General features: G+C 34.2%; 1 protein-coding gene and 5 non-coding genes across 6 annotated transcripts; 2 read left to right on the top strand and 4 right to left on the bottom strand.

The window, feature by feature from the left end:
• The first annotated feature begins 7,743 nt into the window (after positions 1–7,743).
• npr-24 (G-protein coupled receptors family 1 profile domain-containing protein) lies at positions 7,744–11,571 on the top strand. The gene is made up of 8 exons (NM_078432.7): positions 7,744–7,831; positions 8,662–8,753; positions 8,901–9,253; positions 9,935–10,058; positions 10,104–10,251; positions 10,333–10,430; positions 10,928–11,039; positions 11,094–11,571. The coding sequence occupies exons 1-8, from the start codon at positions 7,784–7,786 to the stop codon at positions 11,238–11,240; spliced, it is 1,122 nt and encodes a 373-aa protein (NP_510833.3). The 5' UTR covers positions 7,744–7,783; the 3' UTR covers positions 11,241–11,571.
• Positions 10,126–10,146, bottom strand: 21ur-14750. Its single transcript, NR_072961.1, has one exon.
• Positions 11,572–12,618: 1,047 nt separating the features above from the next.
• On the bottom strand, positions 12,619–13,925 carry R106.8. The gene is made up of 2 exons (NR_146643.1): positions 13,788–13,925; positions 12,619–13,448 (listed from the first exon to the last, which is right to left on the bottom strand). It is a non-coding gene; the product is annotated as an Unclassified non-coding RNA R106.8 (non-coding RNA).
• Positions 12,641–12,735, bottom strand: R106.7. The gene has a single exon (NR_102262.1). It is a non-coding gene; the product is annotated as an Unclassified non-coding RNA R106.7 (non-coding RNA).
• On the bottom strand, positions 13,327–13,416 carry R106.6. Its single transcript, NR_102261.1, has one exon. It is a non-coding gene; the product is annotated as an Unclassified non-coding RNA R106.6 (non-coding RNA).
• A 4,015-nt stretch (positions 13,926–17,940) lies between the features above and the next one.
• R106.4 lies at positions 17,941–18,008 on the top strand. The gene has a single exon (NR_072960.1). It is a non-coding gene; the product is annotated as an Unclassified non-coding RNA R106.4 (non-coding RNA).
• The last annotated feature ends 494 nt before the right edge of the window (positions 18,009–18,502 follow it).

Raw genomic sequence — 18,502 nt, 5'->3', positions numbered from 1 at the left:
CCCGTGCGCCCGCACTATCACACTCTGTGTACTGCGGCCGACTCTGCGCGAGACCTCGCGCCACTATAGCTGTGTGCAACAGAGAAGGGCGATGGTATGAGCTCAAAAGTGTGGGGCGTGGTGAGGTGCGGGCGGGCGAGAGTAGCGTCCTTGTGGAAGACCTAGTTTTGACAAGAGCTGTGCTGAAACTGGTGGAAAAATCCTATTTTAATACCTAAAAGTCAAACAAGTTTAAGCTGAAACAATATAGCTGGTAAAAAAACTTATTTTTTCTTGAATAAATTTGAAGATTGTGATAAAGTTTAGTGTGGTGCGGGTCGGCAATCGGAGGCTTCGAAACACCATCAGATTCTTGCGTTCAATAATGAAACGAGCATTTCGCTATATTGATAGAACACACCTTTTAGCAAAGCTTTGAGTTTTACTTTTAAACATTTCTATTCACTTTTTAAAATACAATAAAACATTTTTTGGCATCTACTACTTAACCCAAATCCGTCAGACAGGTCCAACCTAAAAAACTTTGATGTTCCAAAATAATTAGTCTTGACTCTCCTAGACATGAATGTCTCCTAGTTGGCAAATTGGAGAAAGAACTCAATTACAATTGTTCCAGATTTTTTTTGTGTTTTTGTCTCTGTTTTAGCCTTCTTTTTCAGCGACTCACTAGTTTTGTCGTTGCTGTTTTCTTCTTTCTTCTAAATGACGAGACAAGGCAGATTTAATTTTCGAGTTCCCAATTTTAATCCAATTAATCCGAAACCTCCCATATCGCTTTGTAAGCGAGAATGCTCAGTTTTCTTTTTTTCTGCATTTTTCAGAACTGCAAGTTTTGAATTCCAACGACCATACTCATATATTAGAGGTTTTTTCCCGGAGGTCATAAAAAATTTTCGGAAATTGTTTTACATAACTTCACATGCGCACAACACAATTTATGACTTTAGCTTTTTTTTCCGAGAAAAAAGTAAAGTTAACGAGTTTTGTTTTGTACTTTATTTATGGCTTCTCTTGTGTTCGGGCACTAGTTTAATTTTTCGATTGGCAGGAAAATGTTTTCTGCAAATTTTTTACTGCTTTTTATTGCTCTTGTGAGAATTTCGCCCATTTGGAGAATTGGAATAAAACTCAATTTATGATGTTCCATCGTTGTTTACGTGCTTTGCTCGGGAGTCTGCTGAAGATGCTCAATAATATTGTTTGAAATTATGAGGGAATTTCGAATAAATATTTTCATTTTTTTCAAATAGGAAAACATTCCGTTGCAATAACTTTCAATAGCCTGCAATTATTGGCTTGAAACTTTTTTTTTCACAGACAGCATTTGAACTTGATGAACTCGAAACATTTTTTTTTTCAAAAAAATGTTCTGAACACTTTTAAAACAAAATGTTCAATTTTTGTTAGATTTTGCCATTGCAAATTCTCCCTAGAATTGAGGCTTGTAGAATTGCAACTTTTTAAACACTGTTTCAATAATGCCATGATTATTTTTAAGCGTTTTTCGAGCTTGTCTTTGACAAAGTCCAGTTCTATATAACATTAATATACTTGGAATTAATTGTTTAACACAAAAATTTCCTTTCCACCAATTTCAATTTTTTTACAAAAACTTTAAGAATAGTTGTGTAAAAATCTTTCACATTAAAAAAAATTTCAAATCTTTTAAACGATTTTTCTATTGTTGTACGAAAAAAACGGCTTCACAAGTTGATTTTAGTAGTTTTTTTTCACTTCTCTCCCTTCAAAATCAAACAGGCTCCACCTGTTTATTGGCTTTTTTCCATAGTTTTTCTGAACTTATTATTTAATAATATGCCTAAGGAAAACATTTTATAGCAAAAATTCTAAACATTCTAAAATTGTATTCCCCTGATTCTGGAAAAAATCTAATAGAGCGAATTTGCAAAACCAAATTTCCTTCCAATTTTACAAAGGTTTCTACATCTTGTTCAAAAAATTCCTTACAGTATTCCAAACAAAAAAACCAGAAAAAAATCTAGAAATCTGAACACAATTCTCTCCCGTTTTGTACTTGAACATACACTTACAAAACTCTAAATCAAACGTGAAGTACTCTCGTCTCCCCTGGCACCGATCGAGACATGTATCCTAAAACTCCTACATTTTGGAAGAGCGTGGCAGTCACAGGCACAGCTCTTTTTTTGGTTCGTGGATTTGTCTCGTGTTTTTTTGAGCCCAAAGACGTCGTTTATTTCGCACGAGGAAGAGGTATTGAAAATAGTTACAAAAAAGTTCAGCATCAAACATATGAAATTGGCTTCCTTTTTAATTTCCCCGTGTTCTAATCCTAAGGCGTATTGCCTTTGATCTTTCTAATCTTCAGTTCCCCATTCAGTTATTTTCATGCTCAAATGCGCACCTGCATATGTTTAGTGCATGTTTCGCAAATTAATTAATCTAGAGGTTTAGTTATTTTTGCTGTTTTCGTTGTTTTTTTTTCAAATAAGTTGTGCAACTCCGCTTATAAGTACAATCACCAACGGTCTACAAAAATACTCAAATGAATCTTGTCAGTCGAGTCGTGAAAAAATGAAAAAAAAAAAAAAAAAAAAAAAAACAAATATTTCAAATGAACTTCTCCAGTTTGAAAATGGTTTTTCTGAAGCTAAATTCCTTGTCGAACCATATTTAATAAGTCCAGTTCCAGCTCAAATATTTTATTTTAGCACCAAGTTTGATTAACCATTTACTATACGAAAAAATGTATAATTTGTTGCAAATTGGTTAGTATGTAATAAAAGTGATTATGTTTTTTTTTCTGATTATATTTTCCGATTAGAGTTTACTAAACCCAATCTTATTTATAGAATATTTCTTTTTGAGAAACAATACGATTTGCTTTGCTTAGTTTCAAGCCTAATCTCAATGGTTATTCAAAAGCATTAAATGAAATGATTTCCGAAATTCTGTCTCCAAATTGTTTTCTCCTAAATTCTTAATATTATTATGTATCTGAAAAACTCCTATGTTTACCAAATCATGCCTTGTTTCCAAAACCTCTGTAAATAATTCGTCAAAGTAAACACACAGAGAACCCAATTCCACAAACATCTCAGAATTCCTGCAGTTTTTTAGAAAGGCGTCTAAATTGGTCCCCAGGTCTTTTTCTTTGTAACAGTTCTTTGTATTCGCTGAATGATGACTAGATGAGATAAATTTTTAGTTTTCAATACTTTTTCATTTTGATCCTAATAATGTTTTTTGAAAAAAGTCCGTTTGGAATAAATCTTGATGGTTTTACTCATTTTATTAAAAACTTTAATTTATAGGGAACCGAATGATTGGAAAACCGAGAAAAATGTTTTTTTCTGAAAAAAGTTTGGAAATTTGCATTCAAGTTCTGTTTTTCCTATGAGCAGATAAGCTAGATGGGAGAGCATAGTTCATCGTTAACTCGATAAACTATTTTTTTTCATTTCGGCAGCTCATATCTATGCAAATTCAAAAACTTGCGCCAAACAGTTTCAATTGTTCAATTCAATTGTTTAACCTTCAATTGTTGAAAAAAGTTCCCGTATGAAGCCAGTCTTTCAAAAATATTCCATTATCACACATTCATCGATCCCTTACTAAAACCGGTTCTGCTCATAATCAAAATGTTTTGTTATTAAATAATATTATTATTATTTAGTTGACTGCCTGCCTTCCTCGTCTCCCACCAGTTTTTTACAACAAAGAGTTCATTATTAATGGATTCTCTTTCCCTCCCTTTTCACTTGTCCACTCGCTAGCCATGTCGAGAAGTGAATATACATTTTGCAATTATTAAACTATATGTAAACTATACATGGAAACATGTGTTTTTTTTTGGTCTTTACTCCATTTTTTTGTTTCATACACATTATTTTGCTTCCTATGCTTGTTTCAAAAACGTCACTTGCAAAGAAAGTTGTCACGTTTTGTTGGTCCCATCATTCACTCTGTGAGATTGAAAAGTGCATGCAAAAATTGTTAGGATGTAATTTATGAAATCACAAATAAGTAAAGAGTGCGTAACTTTGTAGCATATTTATTATTATTTTTTTTAACATACATTTAATAGTGTACGGTATATTACATGCCCTCATTTTGTAATTAAATTAAATTTTCATTAATTTCTCCAATTAAATTTAACGTGATAAATATTGTTCCTCTTTATCATTAGGCTTAAAAAATGTTATTTCCTAATAGTAAGCCTAAAAATTCAAAATTGTGGTTCACGTTTTAATTTTTCATAAATTAAAAAATTACTATTAAAAGGCATGTAATACACAAGTACTCAGTGTACTTTTTAACTTTGAATTTTCAAAGCTAATTTAATCATGATTCAAAAATCCAACTGGAAAGTCAAGAAAATAATGATTAAGTTCAAAAAGATTCTAGTTTTAGAAAGAAAAAAGTCAAAAACACATTTTTTTTCGGGCAGAATTTTAATCCGCCTGGACAAGCATTCCCGGAAGTTTTCTTTCAAAATTTTTGGAACTTAATCTTTTTTTTTTCATTGTTCAATACTAAAAATTACCTGAACATTTTTCAAAGTTATATATACCTTGAAAAAACATTTCCAAAAACGTGCCAAGTACATTTTTGATTAACCATTTTTAAATACACATAATAACAATGAACATCAAATAATGTGCATCAAATTTAAAATAAGTAGTTATCTCAATCGCTGAGACCGCAACTAATTAAGCTTTGACCTTGCGGCTGCGTAGCGGTGATTTTTTTTTAATTTTTCATAACATTTTTTAAGTTGCTCCACAGCTCGATAATTCAGAATTCAATTACCAATAAGCAAAATCCATATCGACAAAAAAAACAAAAAAAACTGAACGTGTATACCCAATAAAAATCAATTAAACAGTTCAAAGTATCCAAAAAGTTTTGAATTTCATAGGAAATTTTTTAAAATAAAAGTCAATTTACATTTAGAGTTTTTAGTTCTTCTTAGAACATCAGAACCTATAAAACTGCGCGTAAATCTAATTTTGCAATGTTTTGCTCTTCGAAGAAGTATTTTTTTATCACATCACCACAAATAACACATCAGTTTGTGGTTTGAATAGTTTGTTTTTTCACTTGAGGAATTGAGAAAATAACACCAAAATTGTTTTGTATTTTGAACAGGACACGTCACGATCAAGGTAGAAATGGGATAGCTCCATGAAAAATGTATCTGAGAATGACACCCATCATTCCCACTTTTTATCATTTTGTTTTTTTTAAATCTACGCGGGAAACAAGGAAATTGATAAAATTGACACGAAAGCGGGCCATAAAAATGAATGATTAAAAATGAAAAATTAAATGTGTATTAAAAACAAGCAATTAAAAAGCAAAACATAAGAGATTACCCACCATGCAACAGAAAATAAAAACAAGAATATCCAAAACAGAAAAAAGAAATAGGCGACATTCCTTTATTAGGCCTTATTTTTCCCGCTTCTCTCAGTTGTCTCTTCTTATTTTTCATTTTCACCCAAAGTCTGCCCAAAAATTAGTCTCATTCTGAAAATATATGCGTCACAGGTTTTTGGCTGGAAAATTTTGTTACTCTTACATAAATAGTGAATTCAATTTTTCAATAATTTTTCAATAGGCCTCTGATATTTTTTTTTTAGATTATAATAAATAGCTTAACTGTTTTTTTTTAATGTTTTGAAATATGACGCTTTCGACAAGCTTCTTAAGATAGTTCGACAATTTTCAAATTTCATCGAATTTCTGCAAAATTTTTATAGTATTATAATTGTTTAACTACAGGAAAAAAATGTGGTAGATTTTGAAAAATTATATTATTGTTGAGAAAGTTTTGTTAATTAATTAACTTGATAATAACATTTTTTAATTGTTTCTAAAAGTCAAAAAAGTTTCAAAAAAGCTTTAAAAATATTCATTTGCTCTCAAACAGTCGATAAACCGTATTGTCAGTAAAATTTGGAACAACCCTGAAAACAGCAAAAAAGTGCACTGAAAAAACTTCACACGGAAATTTAACGGGTTGTGAGAGGCTCTCGCAAGTTTTTTTCCAGCCTTATGGTGTTAGTATTTTCACAAAGGTGTTGCAAAATAACAGAAAATGATTTTACATAATTAATTCTAATCTTACTTTAGCAATTGTTTGCCTTATTCGGTTAAAAAATCTTGATTCAAAATAAAATTCTTCGACACACATTCACAGGACTTTTTGCACTTTTGAATCGTGGCCACCGGAAATTGGTAATCAAACTGGACTTGAAAAACGGGAAGAGCCATGTGATGATGCTCCTTTTGTGAACTTTGTTTATAGACAGGAGGACAATGCAAGTTTCGATGATCATTTTCTGTCTGGAATTCAAAATTCTGGTAACTTTTCCCCGACAAACAGTCTTGTTTTGGTGAGCAGGTAAGCGGGGGGGGGGGGGGGGGGGGGTCGGCGCGGTGTCAAAACATATTGTCAGGTTACTTTCTGCCTCCTTTCTGCCTCCCATATCGTATTTCTCATTGCCCAATATTGTCTTGCTCCCAAACATCATTTTCCTACACTTTCGATTACATCTTTTCACATTTTTCTGAATTTTCTCAATGCTCTTGTATACACACATGTCTTAAAGTCCTCGTATCCGTTTTCAAAGGAAGTTCTTTTTTTGTTGTCTTCGGTTTATTTCGTTTCATTTTTTATTTGGTCAGCATTTTTTTATTCGAATCTAGTTTCATGATGATTCAGTGTTTCATATGAAGGGTTCTGATGCTCAATGAGCAATTTTGTTTTTATGACTCCTGAGCTTATGTCCAGGCTTAGACTTTAGCCTAGGCTTGTGTTTGAGTTCAGATTTCCGCCTAAGCAAAATCTTGAGCTTAAAATTGGACTTAGTCTTAGGCTTGCTCTTGATATTAAGCTCAGTTTTTTTCTCAATTTCAAGCTTTTACTTTAAAGAAATGTTTATGCTGATGCTTATGTTATGGATTTAGTCTAGTTACAGTTCTGGGTTTTTTCAAGCTCAAGCTCTGTCTTTCGCTCCGACATAGACCTCAAGTTAGGCATTGTTTGATGCTTGAGCTTTGTGATCCGACTTAAGCAAGGGATATGCTTAAGTTTTTTTCAGGAAAAGGCTTTATCTAAGGCTTTGCCTCGGCCTCTGATAGTTAAAGAAACCTTCAGAGCTTTATCAAAAATTTAACAATAATTTTGACTGGTGGTCATTCGGTCATCCACATCGTGGTTTTGCGGGAATACCTATATATTTTTAGTTATTGACAATTGCCGAAGTTGCAGACACTCAACATTTTCAAAAAAATAATTTTGCGACCTGTGTGGCAAAATCTGTCCCACAGGCCTAGTCTGCACCCACAGAGAAGGTTAAAGACCATATGTTACTCTCTAGATATCTTCGATGTCCTCGTATCCTTTTTCAGCGGAAGTTCTATTTTTTATTTGGCCAGCCCCCGCTTAGTTTCAAGACGATGTTCTTTTTCAAATCTTTGACATTTTTCTAAACTTTTTATTTGTTTGAACTTAAATCCCATTGAGAATTACTGCACTTTCAAGCTGTCTGCGTCATCTAGCCGTTCGGTACGGTTGATTGGGAAAAGTGTGGTGCTTTTTGAGAGAACACGCCTACTTTCTCATCTTCGCTTTTTGTCTTCTCACATCTTCTCATTTATCCGTTTTTCTTCTCACTGATTCGTTCTCATTTTATGCTACAAATATTCGTACTTTTTTTCGTGTTATTGAATTAGTCAAGAATTAAAAATGAGTGCTTTCAGGAACTGCGATGTCGCTTTTGATATAGAAATCCAGATGATGAACAACACCAACGAACAAAATTTCACGGAGGTCATCGATCCGGTAGGTCTACAGTATGTTTAGGAAACTACTGTGAAAGTGTGTTTAGGAAACTACTGTGAATGAACTAATTCTTCAAAAACTATCAAAATAATATGACTAAAAAGTACTCTTAACGTTGTACAACATTTGGATTTTGAGAAACCAGCAGAAATTTTAACAAATATCAGAAAATTACTTGCTTTTCATTCTTCTTTGCCAATAAACTCCTTCTGGGGGCATCTCAGCGATCTGAAACCACTGTGTTTTCATTATTTACTTGTTTCTAGTTTTAGTAGCTGAAAATCCATAGAAAACTTCACCGAGACACCAGTAAATGTTTTTAAAAGCAAATTCAGTAGTTTTCGAAAATGACGCCAATAGAAAGTCCGTCAAGTTAACCGATTTGTGGATTTTTTACAGTTAAATTAAAAAAAAAAACTAACTATGTCGGCTGCAAAATCAAACGCACGTTAAAAGGAATTCTATTTAAAACGGTTTAAATCACACCTTTTTTTGAAGAGTTTTAAGTTTTATTTGTACAATTGTGACTCAAACAGTGCTCAAATGAACGAATTTTCAGATTAAATTTCAAAAACTTTTTCAAAATTTCCGAAAAAAAAAATTATATACCACTTTTGTCACTTTGTCACCTATCCGCTTCAAATGTTACTCAATCAATCAAATAACGTGAAATAAACAACTAAATTGATCAACAAAATCTGAAGATTAAAAAAGTCACATTCAGACCGTAGTGGTATAGAAAAGTAAACGAAATTGACCGTAGTGGTATAGAAAAGTAACCGAAAAAGTAACCGAAAATAGATTTTTCATTGCTATCTTCCAATTTTCAGATCAAAACTGTTGCTCATCTTACATGGTGTCTGACCGCACTTATTGGCATTCCTGCCAATCTTTTTGTGCTGGCCGCTATTGTGTACTTCCGGTGAGTTTGACAGAGTATGTGAACAGGAAGCTAAAAGGAAACTCAAATATCCAATCGGAAATCAAATGTTTCGTATTTTGAATTGGGTAGCACTTAACGTTCTTCCCTGACAGGAGAGTAAATCAAAAATCATGATGAAACTTTTAGTGATATGAGAACAATATCTAACATCTACATATTCAACCTTGCCGTTGCGGATCTCCTCTTCCTCTGTGGCATTCCAGTGTCCCTATTTGCCCAGTCGTCTCATGATGGTTGGATATGGGGACCAATAATGTGTAAACTGTACATATCTGGAAATGCAGTATCGCAGTTTGCCTCTGCCGTCTTTATTGCAATACTCTCGTTCGACAGATATCTGGCGGTCTGTCGCCCGATTCAGTCGAAATCGTTCCGAACAACACAGGCGGCATTTGCATTGTCTGTGGCTGCATGGATAATGGTCATTCTGGAAATGACACCGTTGTTCCTGTTTGTCAAGCTGATCAAATCTTCTTCGGGTGAGTTCCATATTTCCGTTGATTCTTCTATTAAAATTGTCTAAAAATGGACAGATTAAGATCTGAATTTTCACTACATTTTTATGTATCTAGCATCTTTCGCTCCTAAAAAGTAGTTTTGGAAGAAATCATATTGTTATAAGCATTCTAGCATCATGTTATATTATTTTTGGAATGTTTTAAAAAGCTTTATCTATTTTTTGAGACCTATTTTTGCAAAAAGATTCCCTCAATGACTTAGAATTCCGTGAACTGATCTAAAAAAATTCGAAAAGTTCTTTGTTTTGTTTTTCCAAGGCGCAAAAGTGAGAGATATAAACTTTAAACATTCAAAACAATTAAAAATTTCTTGAGCTACAGTTGTTTCAAGAATGAAAATGTTTTCATTTCCGGAATATGTCTTGTTCCTTGATGTTCAACTCAGAACTGTTTTCAAAACTAAAATTAATGCAAAAAAAAAAAACACTTTTTTAAAATGCAAGTCATTTTAAATCTATGCATTCGTAGAAACAAAAACAAAAACACTTTAGAATTAGAAAATATATTTGGAAAAAAACGGCAAATTCGAAAAAGGCGGCTGAAAAGAAAAAAGAAAAAGTAAATGCATCAAATCAACTGAAATGTACGAAAGGACCGTATAAGTTACCGCAATTCGGTCTAAAACTTCAACAAATTTTTCAGCTGGCGAGGCCAGGGGAGGAAGCTGCATGCTATTTGTTGGAAACGTCACTGTACTCGAGTCAGCAACCGAAATGAATGAAACATTGCTTAATGAGATCGAGCAGAACATGCTGGCTTCTAGAAGGTACTTAGTCAATTCTTTTGAGATGTTAAACTTGAAATATTTCAGATTCTTCATCAGTTATACATTTGCCCTTTCGTATCTGATACCATTAGTTGCCGTCTGGTATTTTTATTTCAAAATAATATTGAAAATGTGTCAAAGAAAACGACAAATGCAAACTAAAAGAACGGCTACCAAGAAACGAACTACCAAGGTTTGCATTCAGAAATATCATAAAAATAGCACGAGTCTACCTTTGAAACTTCTGACTCTAGAAAAACATTGTTTTTTCTAGGTAACCATAATGGGGCTAGCCATTGTCATCTCCTACACCCACTGCTGGCTTCCGTTTTGGATTGTTCAATGGTCGATTGAAGCAAATCTATTCGAAAAGTAAGTCGGCCTCCTACATTGCGGAAGTCAACCAAAAAGTTCGCGTGACTTTCTAATGAAGTTCCGGAGTTCAAATTTCAAACCCGAGAGTTTTACTGCTCATTAGAAACTTTTGAATGGGGCAGGAAGGAGGGGTTGCAAAAAAACTACATACTAACAAGAGAGTTGAGTGGTTTTTGAAGTGAACTCTTCCGGGTTACGGTGGTCCTAAACTTACAATGTTCAGTCAGATAAAAATGAAACTAACAATAAAGGCAGGGGGAGGGGTGATAATTTACGAAAAAACATATGCTGACACAAACTTATTTGGACAAAAAACTTCTTCCATATTTGAAAGTTTAAAAGTTTTGCACTAAATGTCGGAACATCTTGTTGGTTTCTGGAGACGGCTGATTAAACTATATGTACAAACCAACACAGCGTTGGTTGCTTGTTTACGTTAACATGAAAACGTTTTCAACATAAGAATTACTTACGCAATAATTATTTTTTTCTAGAAGCAAGTACCTGCTTTTTTGCTGCACACACTTTGCATTTGCCCTTCAGTACATCAACTCTGCTGCGAACCCGTTCCTCTACGTTTTTCTCTCAGATTCTTTCCAGAAAAATGTAAGAATTTATTTCAGAAAATAACTAAAGTCCTCAATAAAAACGTGTTTTTAGATTCAAAAGCTATTACGAACTGCCAAACCGGATAAGCAGATCATGCTCAAAAACTCCACTGATCCGCAGGACACCAGTAAAATGCTAAACGTCACAAATAATCCGTTGTACTCATCAGCAACCAATTCTCATTACAGTAGCTGCTGAAGATGTCAGAGCCACAGTTTTATATTAGGGTTAACTTTTGGGTATACTTCTGGATCTTCTAATATGTGACACCTAGTCAGTTCCAATGCCATGACCTTGCATAGCCTGAATTGTAACCGGCAGTACCAAAATATTTCACAAGTATAAATTAAATCTCTTCACACAACGCATATAAACCTTGCATTCTTGTACATTGAACTTACTTGGAATATATCACTGGTCCCACTCTAATACACTGTTTATATAAAAAATATTGATTTTTGAAATGTACATTTTAATGTACATTATTTATTTTTGAAGAATTAATTGAATAAATTATTTTCGAATTAACTGATTTTGTAATATAAAGTGTCTCGCGAGGGAAATACGAATCTTTAAGAGTTTGGTACTGTGCCAAGTTTTGCGTTCTAAATTGCTTCAGGTTGTTAGTAAGCTATGCCACTTTAACTTAGAGCACAGGTGTATCGATTTTTTCAAAACACTTATAAAACATAGTTTGTACAATTGTAAAAATTGCACCAGAGATAAAACGAATTCTTGCAAAATCGCGAATATGTTGCTAGTTGCAACTGCCGAGTGCTGCGAGGAGTACAATATTGCTAAAATGTTGCAGCGAAACTCGTAATTTTTAAAATACATCTGAAATTTTGGAGACCAAACGTGTCTTACAATCGGCAACAAGATTTCTTGAGTAAAAAAATATAAAAACTTTTTCAAACTGTAAAATTTTCCAAAAATCGTTCAGAAAAAACTGGTGAACCAGGGCAGTAGTTTTTGGCTACCGGCAATGGGAGTTGCCCAACTTTGTGTAATTCATCGGCAATCGGATGCCCCATTGCTAATATTTTGTTGTTTGTGAAAATTTATTAACAGTAATTTCTTAAATTTACGGTGGCATTTTCGTAACAAAACCAGCAGCTGCGAGACCACAAAATTTTTTGTCAACCGGTAATTTGGTACATACAGGCCTCCTTTCTACTGAAAAGAAAAGCGAGAAGGAGACCTAGTTCAAAGTGCTCTTTGTCGCTAACTTTTTTTACAGTGAGCGAATTAGTATGCTGCTTTATTTGAATTAAAGTCACCGCATATTTTTACTGTTAACTATATATGTTTTAAATTCTAGTATATTAAATTTCAAGTTCTGCTTGAATTACAACTTTTAACACCCCATTTTTTATAGTTATATTTTCTTTTTTATGTTCTTTTCTCAAATGCTTAGTCATGTGAAAGTCATATCTGATGTTTTACTATTTTAGTACATTTTGCATGAATCACCATTAAGACCGCCTACGCAGTTTTATTTCATAACACAAACATGCGTGTCACGCCGATAAAAAACATCCAAAAAATAAATATGAAATAATCAAGTAATTTTTTTATAGTAAAAGATTTATTAAAAGAAGCAAGGACATCTTCATATTGTTCCATACCCGGGAAGCTATTACTGACCCAAGAAAATCTCGCTGTGCACTTTCTCATTGCAGCCTGTTCTCCGGATGAGAGAACAGGCAGCAAATGAGTGGGAGCTCTTCGAGGCTGACTTGGGTGAGACGTGCAAAGTAGACAATTTTTAGGTGACCAGTGTTTATGTTCTCTGTATAAAAACTTATCACCTAGAAAATCACCTAGTGAAGAATGCCAGTTGTGCTAGTAAAAACGTGCAGAGAGAATCAGTTTCCAGCAAGTAGTACTTATCAAGATGTACCTCCCGGCTGATAACCTTTAATCTTGCTATTTTAGTCTAAGATTAAAAAAAGCAATTACAATAAAAGAGCCCAAAAGGAAGTAAAAAAAGTTGCGAGATTACATTTAGACAGAATAGAAAGTCCGCAGGAAGAGAGAGTTGAGAGAGATGGTTTCCAACCGTAGGTGTCTACCGTAGCATAGACCCATAACTATAGTGTTCGGACTATATTTTCAAATGAGAAAGTGGGAGGCGAAAAAGTTCCGTATTTCAGTCGAGACACATAAATTGAGAAAATGGTCTATAAAGTCTAATGTCGGTTCAAGCTAGCAGAAAAAAATGTGGGGTAAGAATGGATAAAGTGGAAAGGAAAAATTCTAAAAAGTCAATGTATCCAACAAAAAATGTCGTTGTAGCCAGGTGTAGTGTGGCTTGACAGGCTGGATGAAGTGACTGTGGTTTACGTTGCATGTTGGAAGCCGTAGGTTTTTTTTGTTTCGAATGACAACATATCAAACCAGCATCTGCAAATTTTGATTTAAATTATTGAAAATATCTCAGAGTGTTCACGTTTATAAACACTTTCGGTCGAAAAAAGAGCCCCAATAACTTGGGTTTTCTTTCAAATTCGCAAGGAATTGCTTCATCCCTTGCAAAACCATCCTGAAGTATGAGTTGCTAGGTTACCAAAGCTTCACAAGAATTGATATTTGAAAGCAAAAGCATAGTCTATTATCCATGTTAAGGCACGGCGTTTCACAAGACAGTTGCTAGGCAACCGCTCTTCAATAATCTCGTTAAGGGACATTTTACTTTTTTTGCGGAAGTTTATTTTTATCGTGAAGTTTTGTATGAATACTCACCAATTTGTAATCCGTAATATATTGATGGAGATTGGTGACGGTAGGGGGTCGCAAGTGGGAACACAGATGATGACAGATGACAGGTCACCTTGCTGACCCCACCATTGTTTTTTCTCGGATTATTCGGCCAATATACCCTGTAATCAAAATTTGTTCCTGGGGGAGTTTGAAAGGAAAAGTTCAAACAGAGCAGAAAGTGAGAGAGAGATTGAGAACAAAAGTGAAGTGCAAAGAAAGGTTTTCGCTTTAACTCCGTGTGTTGTCAGAGAAAGGAAAAAAGCAACTATTGCAAAATACAGGAAGAAAAAAAGAGTTACCGAACGGCGGAAAGTAGTGAAAAGGGAAAAAGAAAAAAAGAGAGCTGCAGCGGAGGAAACACACACACACCCGGGAAAGGGGTTTTGAAGAAACATCGTCTGAGGGCGAGACGTTGCGAGTGAAGATTGAATGAGAGAAAGTGTATGTGTGTAGGAGACAACCGACTAGCCGATTGAACGTGGTTGACGCCTTGTACCGCCCGGCTTCTCCTCAAATAGTGCAGTATCTCGGCTACCGGCCAACCAGCTGCCCTCTCGCCGGCTGGAGGGTGGTTGGAGAGCGGTTAATAGTGAGGCAAGTGGGATAGAGAGCGAGACTCCGACAACGAGGCGCGTGTGGAATTTAGAAGAGATGTGTAGAGAAAGTGGAGAGTGAGAGCAGAGAAGGCAGAGAAAAGTATAGAAAATGTGGCGAGAGATGAGCACTGGGAGCATCGCAGACAGCGAGGGCGCGTGATCACCACAACAACATTGATCGCCGTCTCTCTCGCGCACGGAACAATGAGTGAGATGAGTGAAGTGAGTGAGGGGGCGTGAGCGTGCAGTGGTCCCCTGGAAGTTTTCTCTTCTACGAGATTCCATGCTTCTCTGAACTCTCCACTGCTTTTCTTCTTTTCCCCATCCATCCGGCATGTTCCTATAATTCATCCAGCAGTGAGTGAAAGTGAGGTTATGAGTGAACGGGATGTGTGTTGGAGAACGCGGGCTGTCAATACGGCTGAAGGGAAATTAAAGAGAAATTGGAAAAGAGTAGAGAAAAAAGAAGACGGGATGGATAGAGAGATTCAGCTGGAGAAAAAGAGAAAGGAGAAAGTTGGGAAAGGACAACTCTGACAACTCTTTTCTAGAATGAATAATGATGCAATTTATAACAGTTGTGAAATAAATGATATAACTTTTTTTTTGAGTCAATCATGAGGTTACCGAATCGAAATAAAAACCGCCCAAAAAAAGTGAGTTAGTATTTGGGAATCATAAGGTTTAGTTTTTTTCGAATGACAGGTAATCGGGTTTGTTCGAAAAGGGTAACACATTTTTTGAAATCAAAAAACAAAACCAATTTGAAACAAACCACTAAACAAGTATAATGAAACTGCAAGAAAATGAATGCGAACAATTTAGAAACATGGTTTTCAAATCAAACGCAAATGCGAATTTCTTGACCATGAAAAGTGGCCGCACTGACCTGAGAACTTTGCACTTACCAAAATCATCAATGTACTGACCATTATTTTCAAAGTGACTAGTTAGTTTAAGGTTAAGAAATTATATAATAATTATAAAATAAGAACAATTGTACTTTTTCTGTTGGCAAAAATACTTAAAAATGTCAAGTTCACTTCCAAAATTTGCTGGCAAGCCAAAAATTGATATTTCTGCTACAATAACCTGAAGTGAAGTGTAACTTTTCTTACACAGACTAACGGAAATATAATGCTGTAATGCAAAAGTTATAAGCCAACTTGAAAAGCGTAGTAACAAAAAAAGTATCACAGATCACTTTCAAGTTTTACAGTGGAAAATGAAGTTTTGTCGGGCATTTTATAATGCACTTTCAGTTAAGACTACGTCAAAAAGTTATCAGTTTTGTAGTACTACGTGTTATCAGGGAGAAAAAATGGGAAAACTGTTGCCATTTACATGATAATTTGTTCAAGAACACAATTTTTGCATCTGAAACTTACAGGTAAAATCTCAGTTGATTCCATAAAAATTTTCATGGAATTCGCTAGAAAGTGTCAATATCTAATGACACAACTTTATATCAAATTTAGGTATTGACTGGGGTGAAAAGTTGAAGCTGTTTAACAAACCTTTTAAATAATCCCGTTCGCCACAATAAAAAAGCAAAATACAGAAATACAAAATGTATTCAATTTATGCGCACATGGATAGAAATAATGGACAGAAAATATCTTGGGGAATACACAATACCTAACAAAAATGAATAAACACTGTTTGATTATTTGTAAGCATGATTATAGTAAATATATAAAAATTTAAGTAATAGTTTTTGAAATTTGAAACTATCATTATGGCAGTCAATAATAACTGTCAGAGGGCGTATTGTTAGTAAGTGCAAAACTACTCTGTGTGTGTATTTTCATCGACCGTACTAACTTTTGAGCGGTATTCCACCTATATTACAACAAAATGACTCTTGCTGGAAAACACAGGTTCAAAGCTTTTAATAATTACATTAGTAGATGTCCATTGGTAAAATTATATTTATGATAATACCTTTTGAAATTTCCTCTATCCTTTTCAAACCGCAGGTGCTAAGTAAATGCTAAGAAGTTTTCAGAGTTCCCGATAGGATTAAAATATACAAAAAAAACGGCATGCGTATCATATAATGGTCATCATAGTTTTTATTGGTAGTTGGTGATAAGTTCCACATTTGACCACAAGCTTCACATTTCAACATTTCATAACTCAAGATAACAAATAATGTTTTTAATGAAAAATGTTACTGTGGCATACATGTTTTCAAGCATTCGAAATCAAATGTGTTTTAATGTCATTAAGATTTTTTCTTGAATTTTAATCTTTAATGCAGTAGATTTTGGGAAATATTTTGTTCGCCGTGTCAGTTTCTGGCTTTTTTTAATGTCAAACTTACCTTAGTTTTTACAGGATGTGCTTGATCAAACAGCAAGTTAAGAAGTAATAAGTAATAAGAAGCAAGTAAGAAATAAATAGTAAATAAATTAAACGGCATCCAAACAGTCTTAGAAAAAAATGACAAAAAATCGTTCCTCATCCGTGTCGGCCATCTGTTCGTCTATCCATGTTTATGCTTTTATTATCATCCAATGTGTGGTTTTCTGATCATTTTCAATCAAACAAACACGCCGATAATGTACGAGATCACACACAGACTCCTTTTCTTCCGTTCCAACAAACTATTATGCTTAATTTTAATCATTGAACGCTTAAAGCTATTAGTGTTCAGTTCAACAAGTTTTTATTATTTGTCATTCGATCATTTTCTTTGATTTGTGAAAGGCGTGGGTTTAATACGTGCTATATTTTTAAGAAATTTTTGTATGCTCACACTCAGCTTACGGGTACAAAAAATGCGGTTATCCATACCTTTCCGAATCCATAATTCTCTGTAGACCAAAAAAGTGATCTAATTTTGCTCAGCCATAAAACTTTCTATATAAATTTTGTTATCAGTTAGACTCAAAGCTACATAAAGTAGACAAGGTGAAAATAGTATTGTTTTTGTCATAACAGACAATAAAGTATATAGGCTATTTATTTTTAAGAAAATCAGAATTTTTGTCTTTTTTTTCTAAACTTTTCAGGGTGGGAAAAAACCAATATTATTTTTCCCATCAGGAAAAATATAATGACAGCCGTAGTATAATTTTTTAAAAATTTTAATAATTTTGAGATTCTCACAAAAACTTCAATCTCAGGGAGTTGTTAGTTTTTCAAAACTAGATGCATGTTTACTAGATTTTTACAATAAACTCCAGATTTCTTCAAAAAAAATTGTATTATTAAGGAGGTCAGTTCCAAAATTGGCTTAAAAATATCTCTTGAAACGCGATAAATGTTTGCAATTATATGCACTCAATGTTTTAAATTTCGACTTTTCGGACCAGTCATATTTCTTACAATTTTTATTTTTCCATGGTCATATTTCGGCTTTTCTTTTTTTGGGTGAGTTTTGAAACAGTATTTATCGTTCAAAAATTCATCACGCGTTAGAAATGACCGATTGTTTCACGTATTTTTTTTTCATTACTGTTCAACGTCGTATAATAAAAACTACTGAAAATCGGCTAGTGCTCAGCAACTCCACTCTAGCAACGGCGGAGATCCACGTGAAAAAAGCGCGGCGGCACCAATCACCTCGCTTGTTTTGTGCGTTTGTTCTTTGAACGCTTAGTTCTTCTTTTTTGTTTTTCTTGAAAAACACTTATTTCATGGCTCTCCCCTGATTTTGTTTCAGTTCAATCTTGTAACTTATGTTCCAAGGAATACGTTCGCAGGTGACTGATGACTTTCAAAGATTCCCGCCACAAAACTTTTCTGTTTGAACAACGAAGGTCACCAGGCATGTAGAAGCTGAAGGTTCTCTGCTTTCTCTCCGTGTCATGTAAGAGCTTTTCGTAACCACATACAAAAAATCAACAAAAAATCTCAAACATATTTCTAATAAATTCTATTCATAGAAATTCCAACCACTGTTTATCAACTACCAACATATTATTACATTTTCTCGCCTCTTCTCACTTATCATTGCGGCAAATAATAAAATAGTAAGACAACAGTGAATCAACCATTATCAGTGGTGTTGTTAACGATCAAAAATGGTGAGGCCACTTGTCCCCACTGCCGTTTTTGTCCCGCTGCCGACACCTAGTTCGTCGAAAACGTCCC

Source organism: Caenorhabditis elegans, chromosome X (genome assembly GCF_000002985.6).
Source record: "Caenorhabditis elegans chromosome X".
Classification (NCBI taxonomy): Eukaryota; Metazoa; Nematoda; class Chromadorea; order Rhabditida; family Rhabditidae; genus Caenorhabditis; species Caenorhabditis elegans.
The sequence above is the reverse complement of the archived record's forward strand: the minus strand, read 5'-3'. Positions and strand labels throughout refer to the sequence as shown.